Raw genomic sequence first — 22,171 nt, 5'->3', positions numbered from 1 at the left:
GCATTTTCACTATTCAAATTATTCGACATTACCTGTTTTTAGAAGCTGTGGCATCATAAAAGCTTAAGACTTCAAAGCACTATGATTGACTATACATACACACAGACAAACATACATTGGTGAATGTACTGACATGGTATGAATCTTTTTCACAAGACGGAAATTATTGACATAATTGGTATTGAATGAAATGTTGGTTTGGACCACCACGAATGAGGACATATTAGGAAGATTTTATTTCCATTTTAGATCGAAAAGTATCTAGTCACCTATCAGTGTCACCTAACGAATTTACTAAAGGTTGAGTGCATGAAATGGGAGGTGTAGAACAATTTTGAAATAAAAAATATTTATATGTGCTATAGCTTAGTATTTGAAAGTACCAGCTCTGGTATTATTCTATTCAAATATTTCTTATTATGAGATTTATATTATAAAACAAATATATATTAAAAATAAGATATTTACACCCCATTTTTCCTTCCTAAAATATAATCATAATACAAGCTTTAAAAAAAGAAATTCTCGGTTTACGTGTGAATATTAAACCGCTTTTTAGATTCACTATTTAAGCACATCTTATAATCCTGTTAAATCATGACGAAACATGGCCGAGCGTAAGCGAATACTTTCCTCTCATTCAAAAGAAATAGTCTACAACGTGTCAAAGTTTTTTGAGTCGCAGAAATCACCAACCGACATCCACGCCAGTAAAAGCACACACAGAAAGAGCAGCAGAAGCTACCCTGGTTAGCGAGGCTACTATACGGAGAATTCGACGTGAGAAAAATGAAAAAGGGAGACTTTTTTCACCAGAACGACAGAAAGTAAGAGGTCCATATAAGCCTGTTGATGACTTCGATAAATATGCCATAAGACAGAAGATTCATGAATGTTACACAGTTCGCCGTCAGTTACCAACCATTGATAGACTTTATGAATCGCTAAAGTGTGACATTAATTTTCCCGGGAGTAAATCACTACTTCTGAAAATTGTGAAGGAACTAGGTTTCAAGTGGAAGCGCTCTCAAACAAAGAGAAAGGTTCTGATTGAGAAGGATGCCATCGTTGAAAAGCGAATTCAGTATTTAGAATAAAAGATTACCGGAAGAAAGGTATTAACTTGGTGTACATAGATGAGACGCGGATTGACACTGCATATACTGCAAAGAAATGTAGGCAACATGAAGATGAATGCGGGGTTTTAGAACCAGTAAGCCGTGGACAACGTCTTATCATCGTTCACGGGGGCGGAATGTTGGGATTTGTACCAAATGCATTACTGATTTACAAGGCTAAATCGTGTACTGGTGACTACCATCACGAGATGAATGGTGAGAACTTTAAAAAGTGGTTTACAGAAAAACTCTTGAGCAACCTACCCGAAAAGAGCGTTATAAAAATGGACAATGCATCATACCATTCTGTACAGTTTGACAAATGTCCCACAACTAATACCAAGAAAACAGATATTCAGGCTTATCTTCGATTACACGAAATACAGTTTGAAAATAAACTTCTCCGTCCGCAGCTTCTTGCTTTAGCAAAAGCCAACAACCAAACGCCAAAATATGTTATAGACAATATTGCCGGAGAGAGAGGACATGACATTTTACGTCTACCTCCTTATCATCCAGATCTAAATCCTATAGAACTGATATGGAACCAAGTAAAACAAAGTGTCGCCTCAAGAAACGCTACCCACAGGATTGACGATGTTTTAAAACTTGCACATGAAGCAGTGGCAGATATCACAGTTTCTGATTGGGAGAAAACTTGCCGTCATGTTCCAATTATCGAAGAAGAATACAGAAAAAGAGACATTGTAATCGACGAACAAATGGAGAGATTGATAATTGATCTGGCAGACAGCAGTGACAGTGATAGTGACATTAATGACAATGTTTAACTTACTTTCAATTGTATAATTTTCAAACGTCTGTTACATTGAAAATTTTGTGATGAAAATATTAGTTTCAGTTTATATATGCTTTACATGTAAATCGAAGTTGAAAACAAATTAAAAGTATTGAACAAAATCAAAAAAAAGAGAGACAGTGTAACCATCCCACTTGTCCCGCATACTAAAAAAACCACTAAAGAGTGTGAAAACGTTCGACAATAAATAAATACATGGTTCCGAACGAAAGATATTCTGATAATTCTGGTGGTGACTTATTTGAATTTAAAGTTGTTTCTTTTGTTCCATTTTTTGGTTGTCTTATTTTTTAGCCATGGCGTTGTTAGTTTATTTTTGATCTATGAGTTTAAATGTCCATCTGGTATTTTTCGTCCCTCTTATTCAAGTTATCCAACTGCCCCACCTCCCATCCCAATAACAAAATCATTCGGAATAAAATATGTTATAGAATTACGAAATATGAATATTTTGCAACTGCAGTCGTTATAGTTAAACTTTTATATCCTCATTTTATTGAATGTAACACTTATAACAAGTTTTACAACTAAAAGAACAGCTGTGTCTCCATATTCACCTTGCGAATACACATATATGGTGTTTACATTTTTTAACCGGATCAATGACCATAACTGGACACTGCATTGATGAGCTTATCCTTAAACACCTATATATAGATGGACTGGTCTATGATGAGCGAACCGTTTAAACTCCGCCCAGTCAAGTGAAATAAATCAAGTAATATACCGCTGTAAAACGTTGAAAGGTTAAATTTACATGACCATAAATCCTACTTTGCAGAAGTCAAAGTTAATGGTCCAGTCAGATTATGTATTAGCTGTGATAAAATATAGGAAATACGAATATGAAATTCTTTCGTTATAACTACCTGTAACTCACCGTACTTACTGGCTAAACCACAGACCTACTGTAATCCAAACATTTAAACATCCTTGTTGGAAAGTAGAAACAAGTTTCTGGTAACTCTAAGTCCACTTGTAATTGGACGTCTAACTCTGACTCAGCTTATATCTTAAAGTTTGTCCTCCCGTTGTTATTGGAAAAAATATTTATTACTCTTAGCCTTCTAAATGTAGATGACTACAGTGAAACTCTGATTATAAGAAATGTATACTGTTAATAAAATAAGTTTCAACTATTTTAAACCTGATAAAAAATATGTTGTAGAACCTATTTCACATTGGATCTCATAATTCAATTTAATGGTCATTGTTTACTTTAGGCCTATTTGATTTTGATGGACAATAATTTTACATTTAGCCCTTTTATAGACAACTTCATCACTCCTGAATTTTCTTTTTGCCTTGATGTAAATGTACATAGCACATAGAAAATTTATTTTCATGTTTTTATTTTTTGTTCCTGCAAATATTGAGAAAATAAGTTGCTTTACAGCATTTCTACACAATTCATATTCAATACACTGTTTTGCTATTTACTGGAATCACAGAGATTCCAATAAAATTGGCATCACAAAAGAAAATATCTGACACCACAATAGAAAAATGATTATTGCATAATATCAAAAGTTCAAAAGGCATTCTCGGGTCAAGCAGCGCATATTTTCAATTCGCGATAAGGTGTATAAAATTCACTCATTAACTTTTGGTAACAAGATCACCTGACGAAGCTCTACCATTTAAACTCATTATCCTCAAAAATCAGATTTTTTATTCTTAGATATAATAACATATGGTACCAATGAGACAACTCTTTATTCAAAAAAAGAATTTTCAAAAGTAAACCATTATTTGTTAATTTAAGGTCTTAAACACGGGTCCTTCGCTCACACCAAACCAAACATTTATATCAATACAGATGATATTTTACCTCCTGGTAGCAAATGCTGCTGTAGCATGGATCACACGACTTGGATTAAAGATATCTAAATCAGCAGACGGTCGTTTGACGTTACACCACCTTTAATCATAATAGGGGTTTCAGAATGATTTTATATTGTATGTTAGACTTTTGACATGAAAGAAACAAAAAGTATATTTTTCAAATGTTCAAATAGAAGTAATTTATATATTTTTGAGTGAAGGAGTAGTGTGAATTATTCTATCCCAAATGACTAACATTTTTTATTTTTTATATCATGCTCAATATATAAATCTTATCATTTCTGCATAAACTTTAAGTTCATTATTATCCTCAAACAGACGTTTAAGTGCTGAGGAAACTGTCCCATAAATGTTTAATATTTTATGGCTATTTCTGCATTACTGTCTGGTTTGTTACTTGTTATAAATTAAAAATATGGACTATGTGTTCAGAAGTTGTCGTCTGTTTGTGTGGTTCGTGAGCGTTTCTTTGTTTGAGTCTTATTTATAGATAAGATTGTAGGTTTTCCCCGTTTGAATGGTTTTACACTAGTAATTTTCGGGGGCCATTTATAGCGTGCTGTTTGGTGTGGGGCAATGCTCAAAGTTGAAAGCCGTACCTAGACTTAAAATGATTCACCTTTGTAAATTGTTACTTGGATGGAGAGTTGTCTCATTGGCGCTCATGCCACATCTTCCTATACCTATAATGTGAAAAGTTATCTCATTGACAATAACTCCACATATTTTTATTTGTATTTGGCTGTTTTCAATTAAAGAGTTCAAAATTGTGTGACTTACCTGAAATTGAATGGACTTCAGTTACAATGTCTAAGTCAACATGGAATTCCCCAGTCTTCACCATGTCCGCATATCTTTCTAGATTTAAATGCTGTACCTTAAAAAGGTACAGATTTGTACACAGAATAAGGATTTTTTTTGGCAGTTGCCTCTGCAATCCAAATTTATTCAGTTTTAATATGAGTTTTTATAAGAGAAAATCATTTTTGGCTTTATATAGACATTTTTTTTTATAAAGTATTAATTAAAACCACTACATGTAGGGTTAAAGACAGGTTTAACCTATCCCACAGGGTTTGGGTAGGGTTAATCTTATTGGTTGCTAATTTATAGCGTCTTTGACGCTTGGGACTTTGAACCAATGGAAATAGGAAGAACTATCTAGAAACAACCTTGGCTTTATACAACAGATGGTCCGAGTACACAGTTATTTCGTAGTGCATTTCTTTTAGACAATAAATGTAAATAAAAAAAATCCCACCTGCGCTTTCTCAATAATATTTTTACAGTGTGTTGTACTACTTTTGGGACAAATTATATCAAAATTATAGAAAACTTCATCAGCTCTAACTCAAAATATGGACAATTTTGTGTTAAGGGGGTCTTGAAATCTTTTGACAGCTTCCGAAGTGCTAATTTTTTACCTTTTTCAGCTGGACCTAATCACTACTTTACCTAAATATTTATGGTAATTTTTTTTAAGTGTCATTTCACCCCCAACTTGCTATATGAGGCATAAAACATGGAGAATTAAATCTGGAAAGGGCCCGGGTATAACAAAAATCGGCAAGTAACACACTGTCCACATTAAGGACTATATTCGTACGATAACGGTGTACTCGGACCAGATACTATTCATTAACCTAGACTTATTTAAAGGGTTTGTGCAACTAGGCCCATGCTAGTTTGCATCCCCCATAAATATTTATTCAGCCTATATTTAAAAGATAACATTTATGCTATGCAATTAAGGATATACTATAGATTGTTAAGAAAAATCACTTTTCTTTTAATAAACACTTTAATATCTGTTAATATGCAAGTTTATTAGTGAAGCTACTACAATGACTCAAGAAAAGGGACGGCCTTTGGGTCAAAACATTTTGAGTACTTGGAGTAAGAAGTCATACAATCAAAATCCTGGATTTGTTGTTAAGAGTACAAATTTTGTTGTCCAATTTCTGAGCAAAGTTTAATGATAGGAAACATTGGATTAAGGGCAATCCTAAAAATTTATCACATTGCAGGCAACATTAATTCTGTATCAGTTCCCTCAAATGGTATCAGAAATGCTTCAGAAAATAAGTCTTTTAACTTTTAACAAGCTAGCCCTGAAAAATATTTAATGTTCAGTAAACAAAGCAAGAAAGACACATAAGAATCATATTTATTTTTAATAAGAAATTTGTTAAAAACCTAAGAAGCATCCCATCAATATCTAGGTGTCACCTAAAGAACTAAACCTTTCACGTTTCGCTAAATTGGACTTAAACTTATGGAAGGACACTATCAAGATCCAATCGCATATAGCATTCGCACTGAAGCTCAGACAATGGTCGTTTTGGGTTCATTTTAAAGATTATTGATTAAATATTTCAAAAACAAAAATATCAGAAATTTTGACTTTTGAAGTCACGTGTTATCTGTCCAAAAGTCACGTGACTTTAGGGAAAACAATGCAAAAATACAAAATTAGCTCATAGAAAAAGGTCGTGTGGAGACTTTTTTGATGAGCTAATATGATATAGTTTTGGTGTCAAAGCAATGACCGAAGCCTGATAGAAACAGAAAAGTTGCAATTATGGTATAGTTGGAGGACATACGTGCATTATGCCTTCCATGTGTTGATGCCCGCAACATGCAAAATAACGGATTTCAGCGTTTTTTTTCGTCCAAATCTAATCCTTGACACAAATTTCAGGCTAAATTATGTTTATTCAAGCAGCACATAGAATTTTGACTTTAAAAGTAAAAATTCAATGAATTACCAATAATAATGTTGGTGTTTTGGGCCTATGATGTTTGATGTATGATGGTGCAATTAAGACACACATTCTTTAAAAACATACAAACATTGTTTTTAATTTGAGTTTTGTATGTATCCATGACTCTCATTTTGAAATTGAAAGAAAGGTTCGAACATGCAATCTTCCTGCTGTGGGTTAGTACAGCTTCCCACTGAACCACAAAAGTACCATATTAAAGTATCGAAATTTTAGTAGTTAACTCTTCCATTAACGAAGTGAGAGTAAACAAATAATCAGCCTATTTTTATTTAGAAATTGAGTCTCGATACAATATATAATTGTTGTAAATCCCATAATTTCGAGCAAAAATAGGATGATATCATGCTTTAGTCTGCCATTTATTTTTCTAAACTTTTACCGTTTCCTTTATTTCAACAAAAGTGTTTTCGGGATTTCCATAACCAGGCACTTCAGAAACAATGTTCTGTTACATCTATTTCAACTTCACAAAAAAACAACATGTTTTTTTTCTCTTTTTCAATTAGTTTGGTAAGAAATGACCACACATTTCGAGTGCATTTTAAGTTAACTTATTGCGTTGGTACACTTTAAATCACTTATTTTACGTGAGTACAAGTTTTAATCATACTTTGAATAGTTCCCTAACAAATACACGGCATTGTTAATAAAAAGAAGTTATGTTGCTCCCAAAATCAACAGTATATTTAACCATACTCTACAGAAATATTGGGTTCAAATTAAAAACAAATGGTTTTCACAGGACAAAATGTTGTCCGTTATGGGCGATTTGATACCATACCTTACTCGGAAGAAGTTTAATGCACCATGAATCACACAGCTGTGATGTAGGGGATTGATTCGAGCCCTCAACCACTTCTGTACGTAAACAAATGTCAAAGATACAGTACTTTACGCAAGATAGTTAATGTATGCTTAATATGGCTTTTAAATGTCAAAAGACAGCACATATGTTTCATGTAAAAACAAATTACAGATCTTAACGGTTTTTCACGTATATTCATTGTCTTATAATTTTTAGTGTGCATTTCTAAGCTGCTCATCACATAGTAGAATTGATTAAGTAAAACAAAAGAAATATAATCTGAGAACATTATGACAAAAAAAGGTTATGTAACCCTAGCTATCCTTTATGTGAAACAAAGTAATATAAATGTAAATAATAACAAGAGTTATCTAAAATATTCTCATAAATAAATAAGAGTTACCTCCCATTAAACACATCTATACTATTAAACGAGAAGACCTCATTTTTGGTGTCGCTTCTCTTCCTTCCACAATAAATCAATCATCATGCCTCTGTGTCCTATATGTAACATGCATAGTCGCATTTGTCATCCATTCTTATGATTATTCAGATTGAGTTATTTTGGGAGAAAAAGGGCAAAAAAGTAATTCGGAAATGATTCCGTCATCAGACTGACTTTTAGTCATAGATAAGACTTCCTGTTTGAAACATGCACAAATACAACCAATCGTATGATAGATAACAAAAAAGAAAAATAGATAGGCCAATCAGAGCTTTCTCCATTTCATGGTGTTTACATTGCGTGAACCACAACTATTATACCTCCTAAGAGAGGACAATTATTGTACTTCTTTGATATATAGAGAATCTCTGTATTCTGTCTACTGTTTTTTTTTTAAATGTTCATTATTCAGGGGTCATACCAGTTGCATGTATATTAAAATAACTTGAGTAAAACATGTGACACAAGTACAACCAATCGTAACTGCGTTCGCCATATCACGGTGATTGGATCGCAAAAATCACAACTATTATATCCTTTAGAGACTCGGACAAATATTTTTCGTGTTTACGATTATACTACTTTAATATAAAGAGACTCTGTATTCTGTCAGGGAATTTCTATATATAATTTATTGTTAAAAGGGAAAATAGTGATTTTGCAAAAATTAGATAAGAGGGAGGCAGGACCTTTTTCGGGGCGTCAGGATCGGGTGTCTTTAAGCTCGGGATTCGGGGATTGATCCTTACGGGATCCGGGAATATATTTTTCGATTTCGGGATATGAATTCCTTAAAATTCTGCATCTCGGGATTTCATGGATTTAAGCCCAGGATTTCGGGATCAGGACCCCTCCGATCGATAACCCCTCAAATTAGCCTTAGTCGGTATTAGTCATGTATACATGATTCAAATCCTACCATTGGCATATTAATAAGGCTCTAAAAAAAGCACTGATGGATTGTCATAGAAGCATATTTTTTAGACTAATAATGGTCTATATAAAAGCAGTTACATTTATTTCATGTTTGAAACGGTGCAAATTTTTAATTTAATTTCACTTTTACCAAAAGAAGCATTGTAGCAAAGGAGAAGAATAATTGTGGTCGTAAACCAGAAACACGAATATATTAATTGAATTTATCAGAAAGGAAACAAATATCGGACTTTGGAAAAAGTGATATACCTTTTATGTAATTCTCAATACATAATATCTTTTACAAAAAAATCATCCTACAACAGTTCACAAGCTGTATATGCCCGCGATTTCACGGGTGTTTTCTAGTGTATAATGTAAAGGAACTATTTTTGAGAGTACACAATTTATTCAAAATGATAAATAAATGAAAAAAGTGACATATTGTAAATATGGGCATTAAGACATCTTTTATGTAGTTTTTTTTTCTCTTTAAAATTCAGAATATATATATATCTAATGCCTAAACTTGGGAAATGATATCAGCAAATTTTATCACAGGTTATAAAAATATAATTCTGGTACTTTTGATAACTAATTAAAATTCTCGCCAAGATTTTCAATATGTGCAATTTTTAAATACTACTAACTGAAATACATACTCTTTTTAACAGTTCTACAAATCACGCACGCGTTAAATTGATAACTATGTATCATATTTACAGGTATAATCAGTCATTTAAATATTTACTGGTTACCTAGATCATGTATAAACATGTCTCAACTAACTTCCTGGTAGGAAGACATTGACAAAAAAGAGACTCAAAAAGAGAAAGTAAAAATCAAATGTTAACAGATCAAGTGGTATTGACTCAAAACAAGAGGTAAAAATTGGAAAATTACTGATTTAATTTATTGAAAGTCAAATTATCATCAAGGTAATTATAAGTGTTTTAAATTGATCAATTGATTGTATTTTTTTTTTTATCATTTCTCGCTTATATGTTTTCGTCACAAATATGTATATGTATATGTTTTGTTTAAATATACTTTTTCACTTTTTTGGTCTTTTGGAAGATGTTGTTTGTGCTGTTTTTAGACCCTTCTACAACGAAATTTGTTTGACATGCACACGTATAAAAATTGCGGGTTTTATCCAACGCAATCATAGGTTTGAACGTAGTTTTCAATTTAGACTCGTTTATATATCTATAATACTAAAATTACGAGGTCCAATATGTCAGCCGTCATCACGTAAAAACGACGAATCAAAGAATTCAACTTATATATAACTAATATAGTACAAAGGTGTAGATTAAAAATTACAACACTCCACGCCCTTTTGTTTTCCACGTAATTAATATTGCCAATAATTAAAAAGTTACGGGTCGAGTCCGATACCGATACCAATACCAATAGTATATTCACCTGATACCTATTACCTTATCTGTTCGTTCCGCATCTGACAGGCGCACCACCAAACGGTGTATTCATGATTAATATACTATATACACGGGTCATAATCACAGGGTTAACACTACTAAATTGTCAAATTGTTACCTTTTGTAGTATTTTAATCAGTAAGACTTTCTAAGATAACAATACGAATGCTAAACATCTGGACTAAAAATAAGGCGTATAGGTGCAGTTTTCAATTTATTAGCGGGCATGACGTAAAACAGCTACTCAAATAATTCAACTTTATTTAAAACTAATATAGAACAATGATGTTGGTTAAAAACTACTCATTCCAGTACCTTTTGTTTTCCAAATAATTAATATTACCAATAATTGATAAGTTCCACTTCGACGGGTCCAAACAGAAAGAGTTGAAAGCAGAGAAAAACTGTGCATCTTATAATCGGCATGACTTTATCAGATGACAATACTAATACTAAAATAAGGCTTGCGCATAGTTATATACTTTAATTCAGACACGGACACGCGATATAACGGGTGTGTTCTAGTATATATATATATAGACGATAGATAGAAAGATAGGTTTTCTCAAAAAGAAAAATTATCATCAAGAAAAGATATATAAAAATGGTTACACTACTGTAATTGTCATTCAACTCTTAATAGAGTTATTCCCCTGTGGTGATTGTTTTTAGTAAAAAGTGGTGATTGTCATAGATGCAGATCTATTGTTTTTAGTAAAAAGTGATTGTTTTTAGTAAAAAGTGGTAATTGTCATAGATGCAAATCTACTATTGTTGAAATCCGGATCTGGTGTACTAAAGAAGTATTGACACCGTATGTTTGTGGCACAACATCTTAAAATGACATTATGACATAAGTAGTCTCCCTTGTATTTGTTAACGTCATACTATTGTTAACGTCAATCAATTGTTTTATTTATATACAAGTCACATTACCTGAAGATCTGCGGAAGCAGTGAAAGTACTAGTAAAAAAGTGATGCATTGAAACCGTTATTATCTTTTAATAATTTTCTTATATATATATATATATATATATGGCCTTCCAAATACCGTTTCCATCCATAACATCACTGAAGAGACATTAATTATCGAAATCCGGGAAAAAAGTATTGACCCCGTTTGTTTGTGGCATAGCATCGTGTCCACAAGTTAATTTTTTTTCTGTTTAGTGTTAAATTTATATTAAATAACTGACTGATGTTCTTAAACCCTGCTGACTGCCATTGGCCATTGCCAAATAAAATTGATCACGAGATGTAACAAAATGGATCTTAATTTTAATTTTAAACTTAAACGATAAATTTGTGGCAAAAACTTGTTTAAAGAGGAGTTTCACAAAGGGTTAGAATTGACCATTAGACTAGCACTTTAATGCTTTTCTTTTCATTTAGACAAAGATATTTTGTATTACCGAAGATATAAGTATCAAAACAAACTACTTTCTTTTTGTGTATTTCACAGTAAAATTAACTAAGTTGTGACTCCTCAATTGTGCTCTTTTGGTGTTGTATTGTTTTGTGGCCACCATATCAAAATATATTATGTCTAGAGATTCAACACCAAACTTGGCACATTTTTATGGTAGATTGATGCAAAGGTTTTCCAAAAGCTTTTAAGTCTAAAGTAGCGGCTCTAAAGACCCTGTGTTGCTCATCTGCATCTATGACAATTACCACTTTTTACTAAAAACAATCACCACAGGGGAATAACTCTATTAAGAGTTGAATGACAATTACAGTAGTTTAACCATTTTTATATATCTTTTCTTGATGATAATTTTTCTTTTTGAGAAAACCAATCTTTCTATCTACTAAGGTTTTCAAGATAAAAGGCAAAAAATTACTAAAATTGTTACAAATTATCATTTAGGAGCATTAACTTAAATAAAGAGTCCACTAGCGATTTCAGCTATTTTGACATTGTCTTCCTAATCACTATTTAATTATTTTAAGTTTCTATCAATAACTATAAACTTGGAATTATTTTTAATTATGAAATTTGCATAATTTCTTGTGCTTAATATAGTCTTAAATAAATGTTTATTTTGTATTATAGTGTTTTAGCAGTGCGTGCCGCATAACACTTTCCATACAATGTATTTTGTATAGATAGTGTTGTGCATCGGACAGTACATTCTATTGCAAATGTGCTGTATTCTTTGTCATAGAAAGTGTTGTGCGCGGCAAAGAACATTAAAATGCAGAATAAACATGGAATTCATTCAAAATTTAAAGCACAAGAAATTACGCAAATTCGATAATTAAAAGTAATTTCGAGTTGACATAAAAGCCTATTCAGTTTTAATGATGAAAGATAAAAACGGGGGAAAATAACACCATTTAAGAACAATAACTTCAGAAAGGAGTCGATAATTAATTTCAGTTAAGCTGACTTATTGGCTGATGAAGTTTCTATCTTCTTTTACAGTCTATAAGATATTAGAACAAAACGGAATAATCATGTGATATCAATATCAAAAGTGATTATTAAACTTCTGAGGGATCAAAATGGAATGTGACAAACATAATCAACCGCTCCACTTGTACTGTCCTAGTCATTTAATGCCATCCTGTGATGTATGTATTTCCACCAGTCATTCAAAATGTACTGGAATAACAAGTTTAGCTAGCGTAGTGGAGAAAACAAAAATTGAAAAATCCAAAGTGACTGTAGAGACAGATATTAATCATTTCTTATCTGTTCTTGACCAATTAGTGACCAGTAAATTAAAAAACATTAAAACAGGAGAAAATCATTGCATAAGCATAAAGAAATCAATTAATGAGATAAGAAAGAAAATAAACAATCATTTAAACCGCCTGGAGAAGAAGTTATGCCAAGAAACTGATATCATTTGGATTCAAGAAAGATCAAAAGCAACTGATTTCATCTCAGAAATTGAAGGGAAAAGGGCAAATTTGATGGAAATGAAAGAACATTTACAAACAGTCAAAACAAAAATTTCCAAACTGCAATCTTTCCTAGGTGTACATAAGATTGAACAACAACTACATCAATGTCAACGTTACATTGAAGATCTAGAAAAAGATGAAAGGACCAAAGAATTTGACATCAAAATGAAGCAAAATGGTGAGATAGAAAACATACTAAGCAAATTAGTTTCATTAGAATCTATAGGAGAAGTTATAGTTGTAAAGACAGAAATGAACTTGAATAAAGAAACCAGTTTAAGGAGGAAAGCACAAGTGAAATCACAAGAACAATCAAACATAAACAACATGACAATGACTATTGAGAGAAAGATAGAGATCACGCGAAGGGAGGATATTATTGACATTATTTGTCTGATTGATGGAAGAGTTGTATTAGTTGAATTTTATGGTAAAGTTTACCTTCTTACTTCTGATGGCAAACTTCAGAAACAGTTACCTATACTTGGGGGAGCGATCAGTGTTACACAGATCAATCAAGACACTATTGCCATAACTTATCCTGTTGAGAAAGCCATTAAGATCTTCAATATAGCGGATGAAACCGTTATAAAAGTTTTAAAATTAGATAAACAATGCTACGGTTTATCATTTTCAAATAATTCTCTGGCTGTAGGTTTGAGTACAGATGAAATCCGTATCATAGACATGGAAGGAAACACTCTGAGGTCAATGCAAGTTCAATGTGAACCAAGCTATATTAATCTTTGTTACTGTAATAAAAGAGTAATCTATTGTGAACGAAACATGAAAGCAATATACTGTATTGATGAATCTGGTAAACAGATCTGGCAGTATAAACAGGATTTAACAGGACCACATGGACTTTGTATAGATACTTATGGAAACACCATTGTAGTTGACTATAAAACTCATAAAATAAGAGTAATATCAAAAGATGGACAAGATAGTAAAGTACTGATTAGTAAAGAGTATGGACTGATGTATCCACAGTTGATCTGTTTTAAACATAATGAGTCGTCAGGTTTTATTTGTGGTTATAATGGCACATACTTGGCCAAATTTAATTTGTCATTTGAATAACATATTCACTAAGGCAGCACACGAATACTGCTTTTCTATGTAAGTGACAAATATATACAGAGTGGTAATATCTAATAGTATGAAGCTTGAATGTGAGAGTTAATGTTGCCACATATTTCGATGTTTTTGTTTTGTTGTATTGTTAGGTTACTGTCTAATTAATGATTGAAACACATACCCTTATGATATATTCCTTATTATCGCTACTTAAGAAATTTTCTTTGATCCCACTGACTCAGCACAGTACAGTGATATGAAAAAGTATCGCTAAAAACTAAGGCCGCATGTGCCGTTGTCAATGTAAATATCAACCACGGCATAGGCAAGATAGAGGTGAACACATCATCAATGGTCATCTGAATTTGATTGCTTTTCTCACTTGATAAAATCATTATGGTTGATCTGACCAATGATAAATCAATAAGTAATAGTACTTTGTGTGGAGTTTGAATATGAGAGGTAATGTAGACATATGTGTTGGTGTATGGGCGTGTTGTGTTGCTGAGTTACAATTCAAACTATTTCAAGCTCACATATACATATAGCTGGAGATGTACTGTGTAAAGTTAAGATGCGATAGTAAATAAAGACAAGTGGATATATATGGCTTTTGTGTTGTTGTGTTACTGTCTATTTTAATGTAAAGTTTGAATGTTAGTATAAACAGTGATACTAAGTGTAAAGTTTGAACGAGTTATAGGTAATGAAGATATGTGCGCAGATGTTTGTTGTTGTCGTGTTGTTCGGTTGTTGTCTAATATATTCCATGTTTAACCCCGCCGCATGCTGCATGTATGTGCCTGTCCCAAGTCAGGAGCCTGTAGTTCAGTAATAGTCATCAGTTTATTTGTTACATATTTGTTTTTCGTTTATCTTTTATAAATAGATTAAACGATAGTTATCGCATTTGAATTCTTTTATGCCCGCGTCACACTGTCCCGATTTTTTACGCCGATGGCAACACGATTATGGTAATTTTCAAAATCGGGACTGATCGTATCCAGATCGGGCTATTCGTAGTGCCATCTTTAACCATCGTAGAACCATCGGCAACTTTTTCTAGCTTTCGGGGACAACTTCGGGAAGGGTTCTAAATTTTTTAACATGATAAAAAATCCCCGAAGGTGCGTCCGATGTTGAGGGTTCGTATTGAGTTCGTATCATCATCCTCACCATCGTAATGTCACCGGGAATGCATCTTTTAACATCGTATTGCATTCGTGTTTCCATCCTTTCCATCGGGCAGTTTTGACATTACGATGTCTACACGAATGAATTACGAAGCTACCCGAAGGTCTCACGATGGATACACGAATTCGTGAAGACCTCGTAATCCCGTCGTGTTGCCATGGAATAAAAGTACGAAGGCGACAAGATGGAACTACGACGGCAATAAATTCAGCTAAATGTAAGTTAATTTTCGCGCTAAAATACATTTAAAGTGCCTTGCGCGATATGTACTGGTCAGTCTAATACGACAGTTAAGAAAGACGTTCACAAAGCATGGAGCTCATATCATATGATTCTATGAGAACAAGAAAGGCGACAGCGTTGTTTCTATTAATTCAAATGAAACAAGAAGAGCAGCTATTACAGGCTCAGGATTTACTTTTACAAGTAAAATATTATTTTTACAAGTAAAATATTATTTTTACAAGTAAAATATTATTTTTGTCAATTTTTCATATCAAGTAGCATAATGAAAATCATAAACGCGCCTCGTACAACAACACTGCAGGTACACGTATATAGGGAAACCAACTTTGTCTTCATTATTCTGATCTTTAATTATCGTCTGAGTTGTTGTCACACGAATGTTTACTACATAACCATTTTGTTTTCTATATGTCATATTTTGCCGCATTTGTTGCTTTCCCCACATCCTTCGTTTTGTCTATATTATTATGATATTCTCCTGGCAAGAGCTCTTTTTGAATAAAAGGGTTCAACGAACCCATTACCTTACCTCTTCCTCTTCATCTCCCTGATTTTGGTGGCATTATATGAAGAGTCAAGTTTTACCCTTCAAGCCAACGGTCTTCCGTCTTATGATTAATCCAGAAATGAAATGTACAATATAATATATACTATGTGATTGATTGCTTAGTCTTAGAGGAATGATTTTTTATTAGTTGTTAATGGCTTTGAACTAGCTGTCAGATAACTGCGAGTACTCTCAGATCTGATCATTGTGTCTTTTTGTGTCGGGATGAATAAGTACCCGACCACGTCCACTGGTATTTTTTGTCTATCTGATGAGTTGAGCCTTTTTCAACTGATTTTTATAGTTCGTTCTTGTGTTGTACTGTTATGCCACTGTCCCAGGTTAGGGGGAGTGTTGGGATCCCGCTAACATGTTTAACCTCGCCACATTATTTATGTATGTGCCTGTCCAAAGTCAGGAGCCTGTAATTCAGTGGTTGTCGTTTGTTTATGTGTTACATATTTGTTTTTCGTTCATTTTTTAATTTACATAAATACGGCCGTTAGTTTTCTCGTTTGAATTGTTTAACATTGTCTTATCGGGGCCTTTTATAGCTGACTATATGCGGTATGGGCTTTGCTCATTGTTGAAGGCCGTACGGTTACCTATAATTGTTAATGTTTGTGTCATTTTGGTCTTTTGTGGATAGTTGTCTCATTGGCAATCATACCACATCTTCTTTTTTTTTTATATGTATTCAATATTGATCAAATAACTTAAATGCATCGTAAGCTGTACACGACGTCTTTCAGACATCGTATGGCCATCGCGCCATCATCGTAATCCATCGTTTAGCCTTCGTGATCCATCGTGTAGGCTTCGGCTGAGATATGAAGCTTAAATACCCGTCTTCGGTTAACCTTCGTATGTCCATCTTTTGCTATCGTATATAATTTTGGCACCATCGTTTAGACTTCGTTATTCATCGTAATTCCTTCGGTCACTTTTTGGTATTTTAACGAGATCGGGACCAACTTCGTACGAACTTACAATTTTCGCATTCGGGTGTCCATCGTATAATGGGCATTACATTTGTCATTTCGAGGTCTTCTTAAGCCGACTATGCAATAGGGACTTTGTTCATTTTTGATGGCTGTTCGGTGACCTCTAGTTGTTAATGTCCGTGTCATTTAGTCTCTTGTGGAGAGTTGTTTTATTGCCAATCATACCACTTCTTCTTTTTTATATCCTCTTCACCTATTTCTTAACTAATGACTTATGAGTTATTGTGATATTTAGATGTAAGAGAAAAATATAAGCAATGTAAAGCCATGTTTTTGTTCTGTTGTTTAGTTAATGTCTAATTACTCTCTGCCTAACATCTCCTTTTATTCCTTAGTGGTGGTGATATTTGGTGTAAAGTTTGAATGTGAGCGTAAACGTAGACATGTGTGTAGCTGTATGTTTTTGTTGTGCTGATTTGTTGCTTGCTTAAAAATATCCACATCACATATACAAGATGTGGTATGATTTTCAATGAGACAACTATCGATCTATATCACAATTGGTAAAAAAATAAACCATTATAGGTCAAAGTAAGGTCTTCAAAAATATTCATTAGTGGTGATATTTCGTGTAATGTTTGAATGCGAGAGGTAATATGGACATGTGCGTAGATTTATTTTCTTATCGTGCTGTTAGATAACTGTCTGATTACTGTCAACATCCAATATAATTATATATTAAGTGAGAATATTTGGTGTGAAGTTTGAATGTTAGAGGTAGTATTGACATGTTTTTAGATGTATATTAGTGTTGTGCTGTTATGTTTCTGTCAACATTAACCATCCTTGAGTTGTGATATTTAGGGTAAAGTTTGAATGTGAGAGTCAATGAAGACATGTGTGTAAATGTATGTTTTTGTTGTGATCCTTGGTTACTTTCTAATTAATGTCAACATCAACTTGAATCCCTTAGTGGTTATATTTGGTGTAAAGTTTGAATGTTAGCGTAATTGAAGACATGTGTGTATATTTACAAATATAAATTTTGTATGCTGTATTGTTGCGTTATTGTCTAATAAATGTCCACATTACAAATCCTTAATATTCCTAAGTAATGGTATTTGGTGTGATTTGAAAGTGATTGATTATGAAGACATATGTGTAGATTGATATAATAAGATGGAGTATAAGTGCCGATAACAACTCTCAATCCAAGTCACAAATTGTTAAAAAACATATTTTAGGTTAAAGTACAAAAAATGTAAACGGTCTTCAACACGTTGCCTTGTGTCACACCGAACAACAAGATATCAAGGGCCTAAACAATGACTAGTTTGAAACCATCTAATCGGGTAAACCAACGGTCTTATATATATAAAAAACAAGAACCGAGAACCACTTTTGAACCACATAAACAAACTCCATTTATATTAGGTTCCAAACTTATAGTGCGGTGTCTGAAGGCAGATTTTTTTGAATTTAATCTCCCCACACACACCTATATAATATATCACTGGAAAAAAGAAACCTTGTACTATAACAATATGCCTGGCGTCAGGACTTGATATGGTCACATTTTTTTTAATTGAGGTCAAAGGTAATCTGTACGCATCTGAGAAAACTTTGAAGGGTTTCAATTTTGACATTTATTAAGAATTGAATGCTTCTTTTTGTAAATTTATTGGGGTGTAAAAGCGGTGACCGAAGTACATTTTGTATGAAGCGCAGAAGCGCTTCATTCTAAAAATGTACGCACGGTCAACGCTTTTACAACCCTATAAAGTTACAAAAAGAAGCATTCAATACTTATAATTACATTTTTTAGCTAGGATTATAAAAACACGATTTTCATGAAGTTTAATTTTTAAATTCACCTGTGCACTTTATTGTGGGACCTCGTGTCATCATGAATGAAATGTTATTGTCTCATGCAATTGCTTACGGAATAACATGTGATGTGCAATTAGCCAATCAGAATAACGTATTATAATGAAACAAACATCTAATGTAATTATATTCTATTTCTAAACTCTTCCTAAATACAAACGATACTGTTTTGGCTTTATAATAATGTTTTTTATTATACATAAACCTTAATCATTAAGAATTTTTTATCCGAAAAATTCCTAAAACGACGTTTTATAAAAAAAAAATCATAAATCCTGTTTTCAACCCATAAAATATTTAGAGTACCTTAACCTTTTAAATAATTTCAATTTCAGGTATTAAATCAAGTGTCATGAAGGACAATACTTTAAAATTATTTTTTAAACTGTCATAGTTGGGTGAGGTATTAATTTAAGGGCATACGATACAGTTTTGATCCTGTATTTACAAGTTCATGAAAATTTGCATATAGGCTATTTTTTACCTGATTAAATCAAATATGTAATAAAAAATATACCTTCATGTGCTACTTTTTGCGTAAAATGAGGTCGAAATTTTGTATTTTTGCTCAAAATTTAGATTTGTGGCCGTAACTTCTTTTTCGAAAGAAAGACATAACTTTTTTGTTATAAAAGATAAACACAAATTGTTTTTTGTTCAATAATCGGTAATTTCTGTATTTTATAAATATCCTGAAAAAATATGCATTTTTAATTCAGAAATAACTCATATTTATCAAAATGTTCATGAATTGAGAAAAATACGTCATTTTTTGCTGCATGTTTATCAAAATTAAAACAAATCCTCTATTTACAGTTTTATCAAATTTGGGTCACATAATCTCCCTGCAAAATGAAACAAATTGCTTTTTTGAGAAATAGGGGTCCATGAACTCGTTTTCAAATTTAATCAGTTTGAATGATAAAAATCAGTCGAAAAATGCATCTTTTCCCGATATGTCACAGTTTGACGTCGCGAAAATAACATTTTACGTTCGCAACCTCGTTACCTCTCCTGTAACTGTATCGTATGCCCTTAAACTAAAGCAATAGAACACTACAGTCAAATATGACCTCAAATTGAATTTGCGGAGGTTTTTTTATGGACTTCTCGTTACTTTCGTGGTTTTTTTCTCACAATTATTGCTGCTCCTATAGTATTATTTGTTGTTGTGTGTTAGACTCTGGTAAATGTCTATTAAGTGATCGGTTTTGAACGTTTGTGCGCATTTGGGGATTAAAATGTTTTACGTTTGCGCGCAGCTTTTGATTACATTTGCGCGCATTCATTTTACAGGTAAACTCAGGTAAAAATATAATTGAAGATTAAATTAAGTCATAATTGACTAGAATGAAATTCAAAACTGTGTGGCTGTGGCTATTGATTGACAGATTAACTTCATCCATTCTATATTTGTTTGACTTGCGTGATAAATATGACTATCAATAATTAATTTTGAAAATAGTATATGTTTATGTATTGAATAAAGTGATCATGATCTAGTCAAAACTTACATTGCACCAGAATCCCTCCCCCCCCCCCCCCGAGACTTTGGGCATCACCACCATCATTATAATATAGGCGTACTACAATCGGCCAGAAATCATTTCATGCTCACTATAATGAGTAATTCTACTCAGATGTGCAGAGACTCTGCACATCCATGTATTTTTGTGTTTCTGGACACTATTCTACAGACCACCACATACATCAAACTAAGAGGGGTTGATACAGCAACAGAAGTGCGCAGAAGTGAAAAAGAGAAAAACGATTATTTGATGGAGCAATTCAGAAAATATCAGGATGGAGGTTACTGAACATTCTTGATGTTTACAATTATCTCTATCTATGATGAACTTAACCCTATTAGATTTGAACAGTGGAAATTATTTTGTAAAAATTTATAAAAATTGTTAAAAATTTATTATAAAGGACCAGGTGCTCCGCAGGGCGCAGCTTTATACGACCGCAGAAGTCTTACCCTGAACAGTTGGGGCAAGTATGGACAGAACATTCAAGCTTGATACAGCTCTGAATTTGGATTGCTATCAAATTTTTGACATAATATGAGTTTCTGACATAAAACATTTGTGAAGATCTTACAAACCTATTGCGCAATGAAAAAAAATCCTCTTTAAAGTCATAAGAAACGAGTGACCGGTGAAAAATAATGTTCTTCTAATTCTTGAACCAATGCACACAAATATCATAAACTTAGGCCGTGTTCACATTGACCTAAATTCGGTGTTGTGTTAGTGTAACTCACACGTAAACTAAACACAGTTGCGTTCCCTTTGATAAAACTCAATGTTTACATATAGTTTAAATCATGTTTTACCTACACACAGTCGATAGTCAATGTAGGCCTTGTGTAGGTTAAGTGTACACAAAACTAGGCATTTAGGACATTAGTTTTATCGTGTATATATTTAAGGAGGAAACTATTTTTGAGTAAAATTGATATTTTTGATAATTATTAGTTGTCTAAATTTTACAGATTTTTTTTTGTTAAAGAAAATTAACGTTCTTTATTAACCCCTAATCAAGACTCAAAATAGCATTATTGCCGAACCCATAAGGCAGCAACCAAATGATTTTCGGGGGGGGGGGGGGGTGTTATTATAGTTGAGTATAAAACATAAAGGCAAGGGGGAGGGTGAAGAGCTATGGATTTTGTTTTGGAAACGAAAAATGTTTCCAGTTTTTGGCCCTGAAAAAAAATTTGTTTGTTTCACCCTCAGCTGCCACTATATATAATGCTAAAATTGATTTCGACTTGTCACCAAAATTTGTCTTGAAAAAAATCAATAGCTCACACCACCCTCCCCCTCCACAAAAAATGAAGTAAATAGTTGCTGCCTAATTCATTTGAAAAGGTCTTCCCGAATCGACTTGACGTACACAGAAATATTCGCCACTGGTCTTTACTAAAACTAGAGGCTCTAAAGAGCCTGTGTCGCTCACCTTGGTCTATGTGCATATTAAACAAAGGACACAAATGGATTCATGACAAAATTGTATTTTGGTGATGGTGATGTGTATTAAGTTCTTACTTTACTGAACGTTCTTGCTTCTTACAATTATATCTATAATGAACCTTGCCCATTAGTAACAGAGAAAAATATTTGGTAAAAATTTACATAAATTTACCGAATTAATGAAAATTGTTAAAAATTGACTATA

At 32.8% G+C, this 22,171-nt stretch overlaps 2 protein-coding genes across 2 annotated transcripts; both read left to right on the top strand.

The window, feature by feature from the left end:
- Positions 1 to 1,255: 1,255 nt before the first annotated feature.
- Positions 1,256 to 1,909, top strand: LOC134726415 (uncharacterized). The gene has a single exon (XM_063590817.1). The coding sequence runs from the start codon at positions 1,256 to 1,258 to the stop codon at positions 1,907 to 1,909; it is 654 nt and encodes a 217-aa protein (XP_063446887.1).
- Positions 1,910 to 13,105: 11,196 nt separating this feature from the next.
- LOC134726413 (uncharacterized) lies at positions 13,106 to 14,173 on the top strand. The gene has a single exon (XM_063590816.1). It carries the CDS (start codon positions 13,106 to 13,108, stop codon positions 14,171 to 14,173), a length of 1,068 nt encoding a protein of 355 aa, XP_063446886.1.
- The last annotated feature ends 7,998 nt before the right edge of the window (positions 14,174 to 22,171 follow it).

This window comes from Mytilus trossulus, chromosome 7 (assembly GCF_036588685.1).
Source record: "Mytilus trossulus isolate FHL-02 chromosome 7, PNRI_Mtr1.1.1.hap1, whole genome shotgun sequence".
NCBI classification, from domain to species: Eukaryota; Metazoa; Mollusca; class Bivalvia; order Mytilida; family Mytilidae; genus Mytilus; species Mytilus trossulus.
The sequence above is the reverse complement of the archived record's forward strand: the minus strand, read 5'-3'. Positions and strand labels throughout refer to the sequence as shown.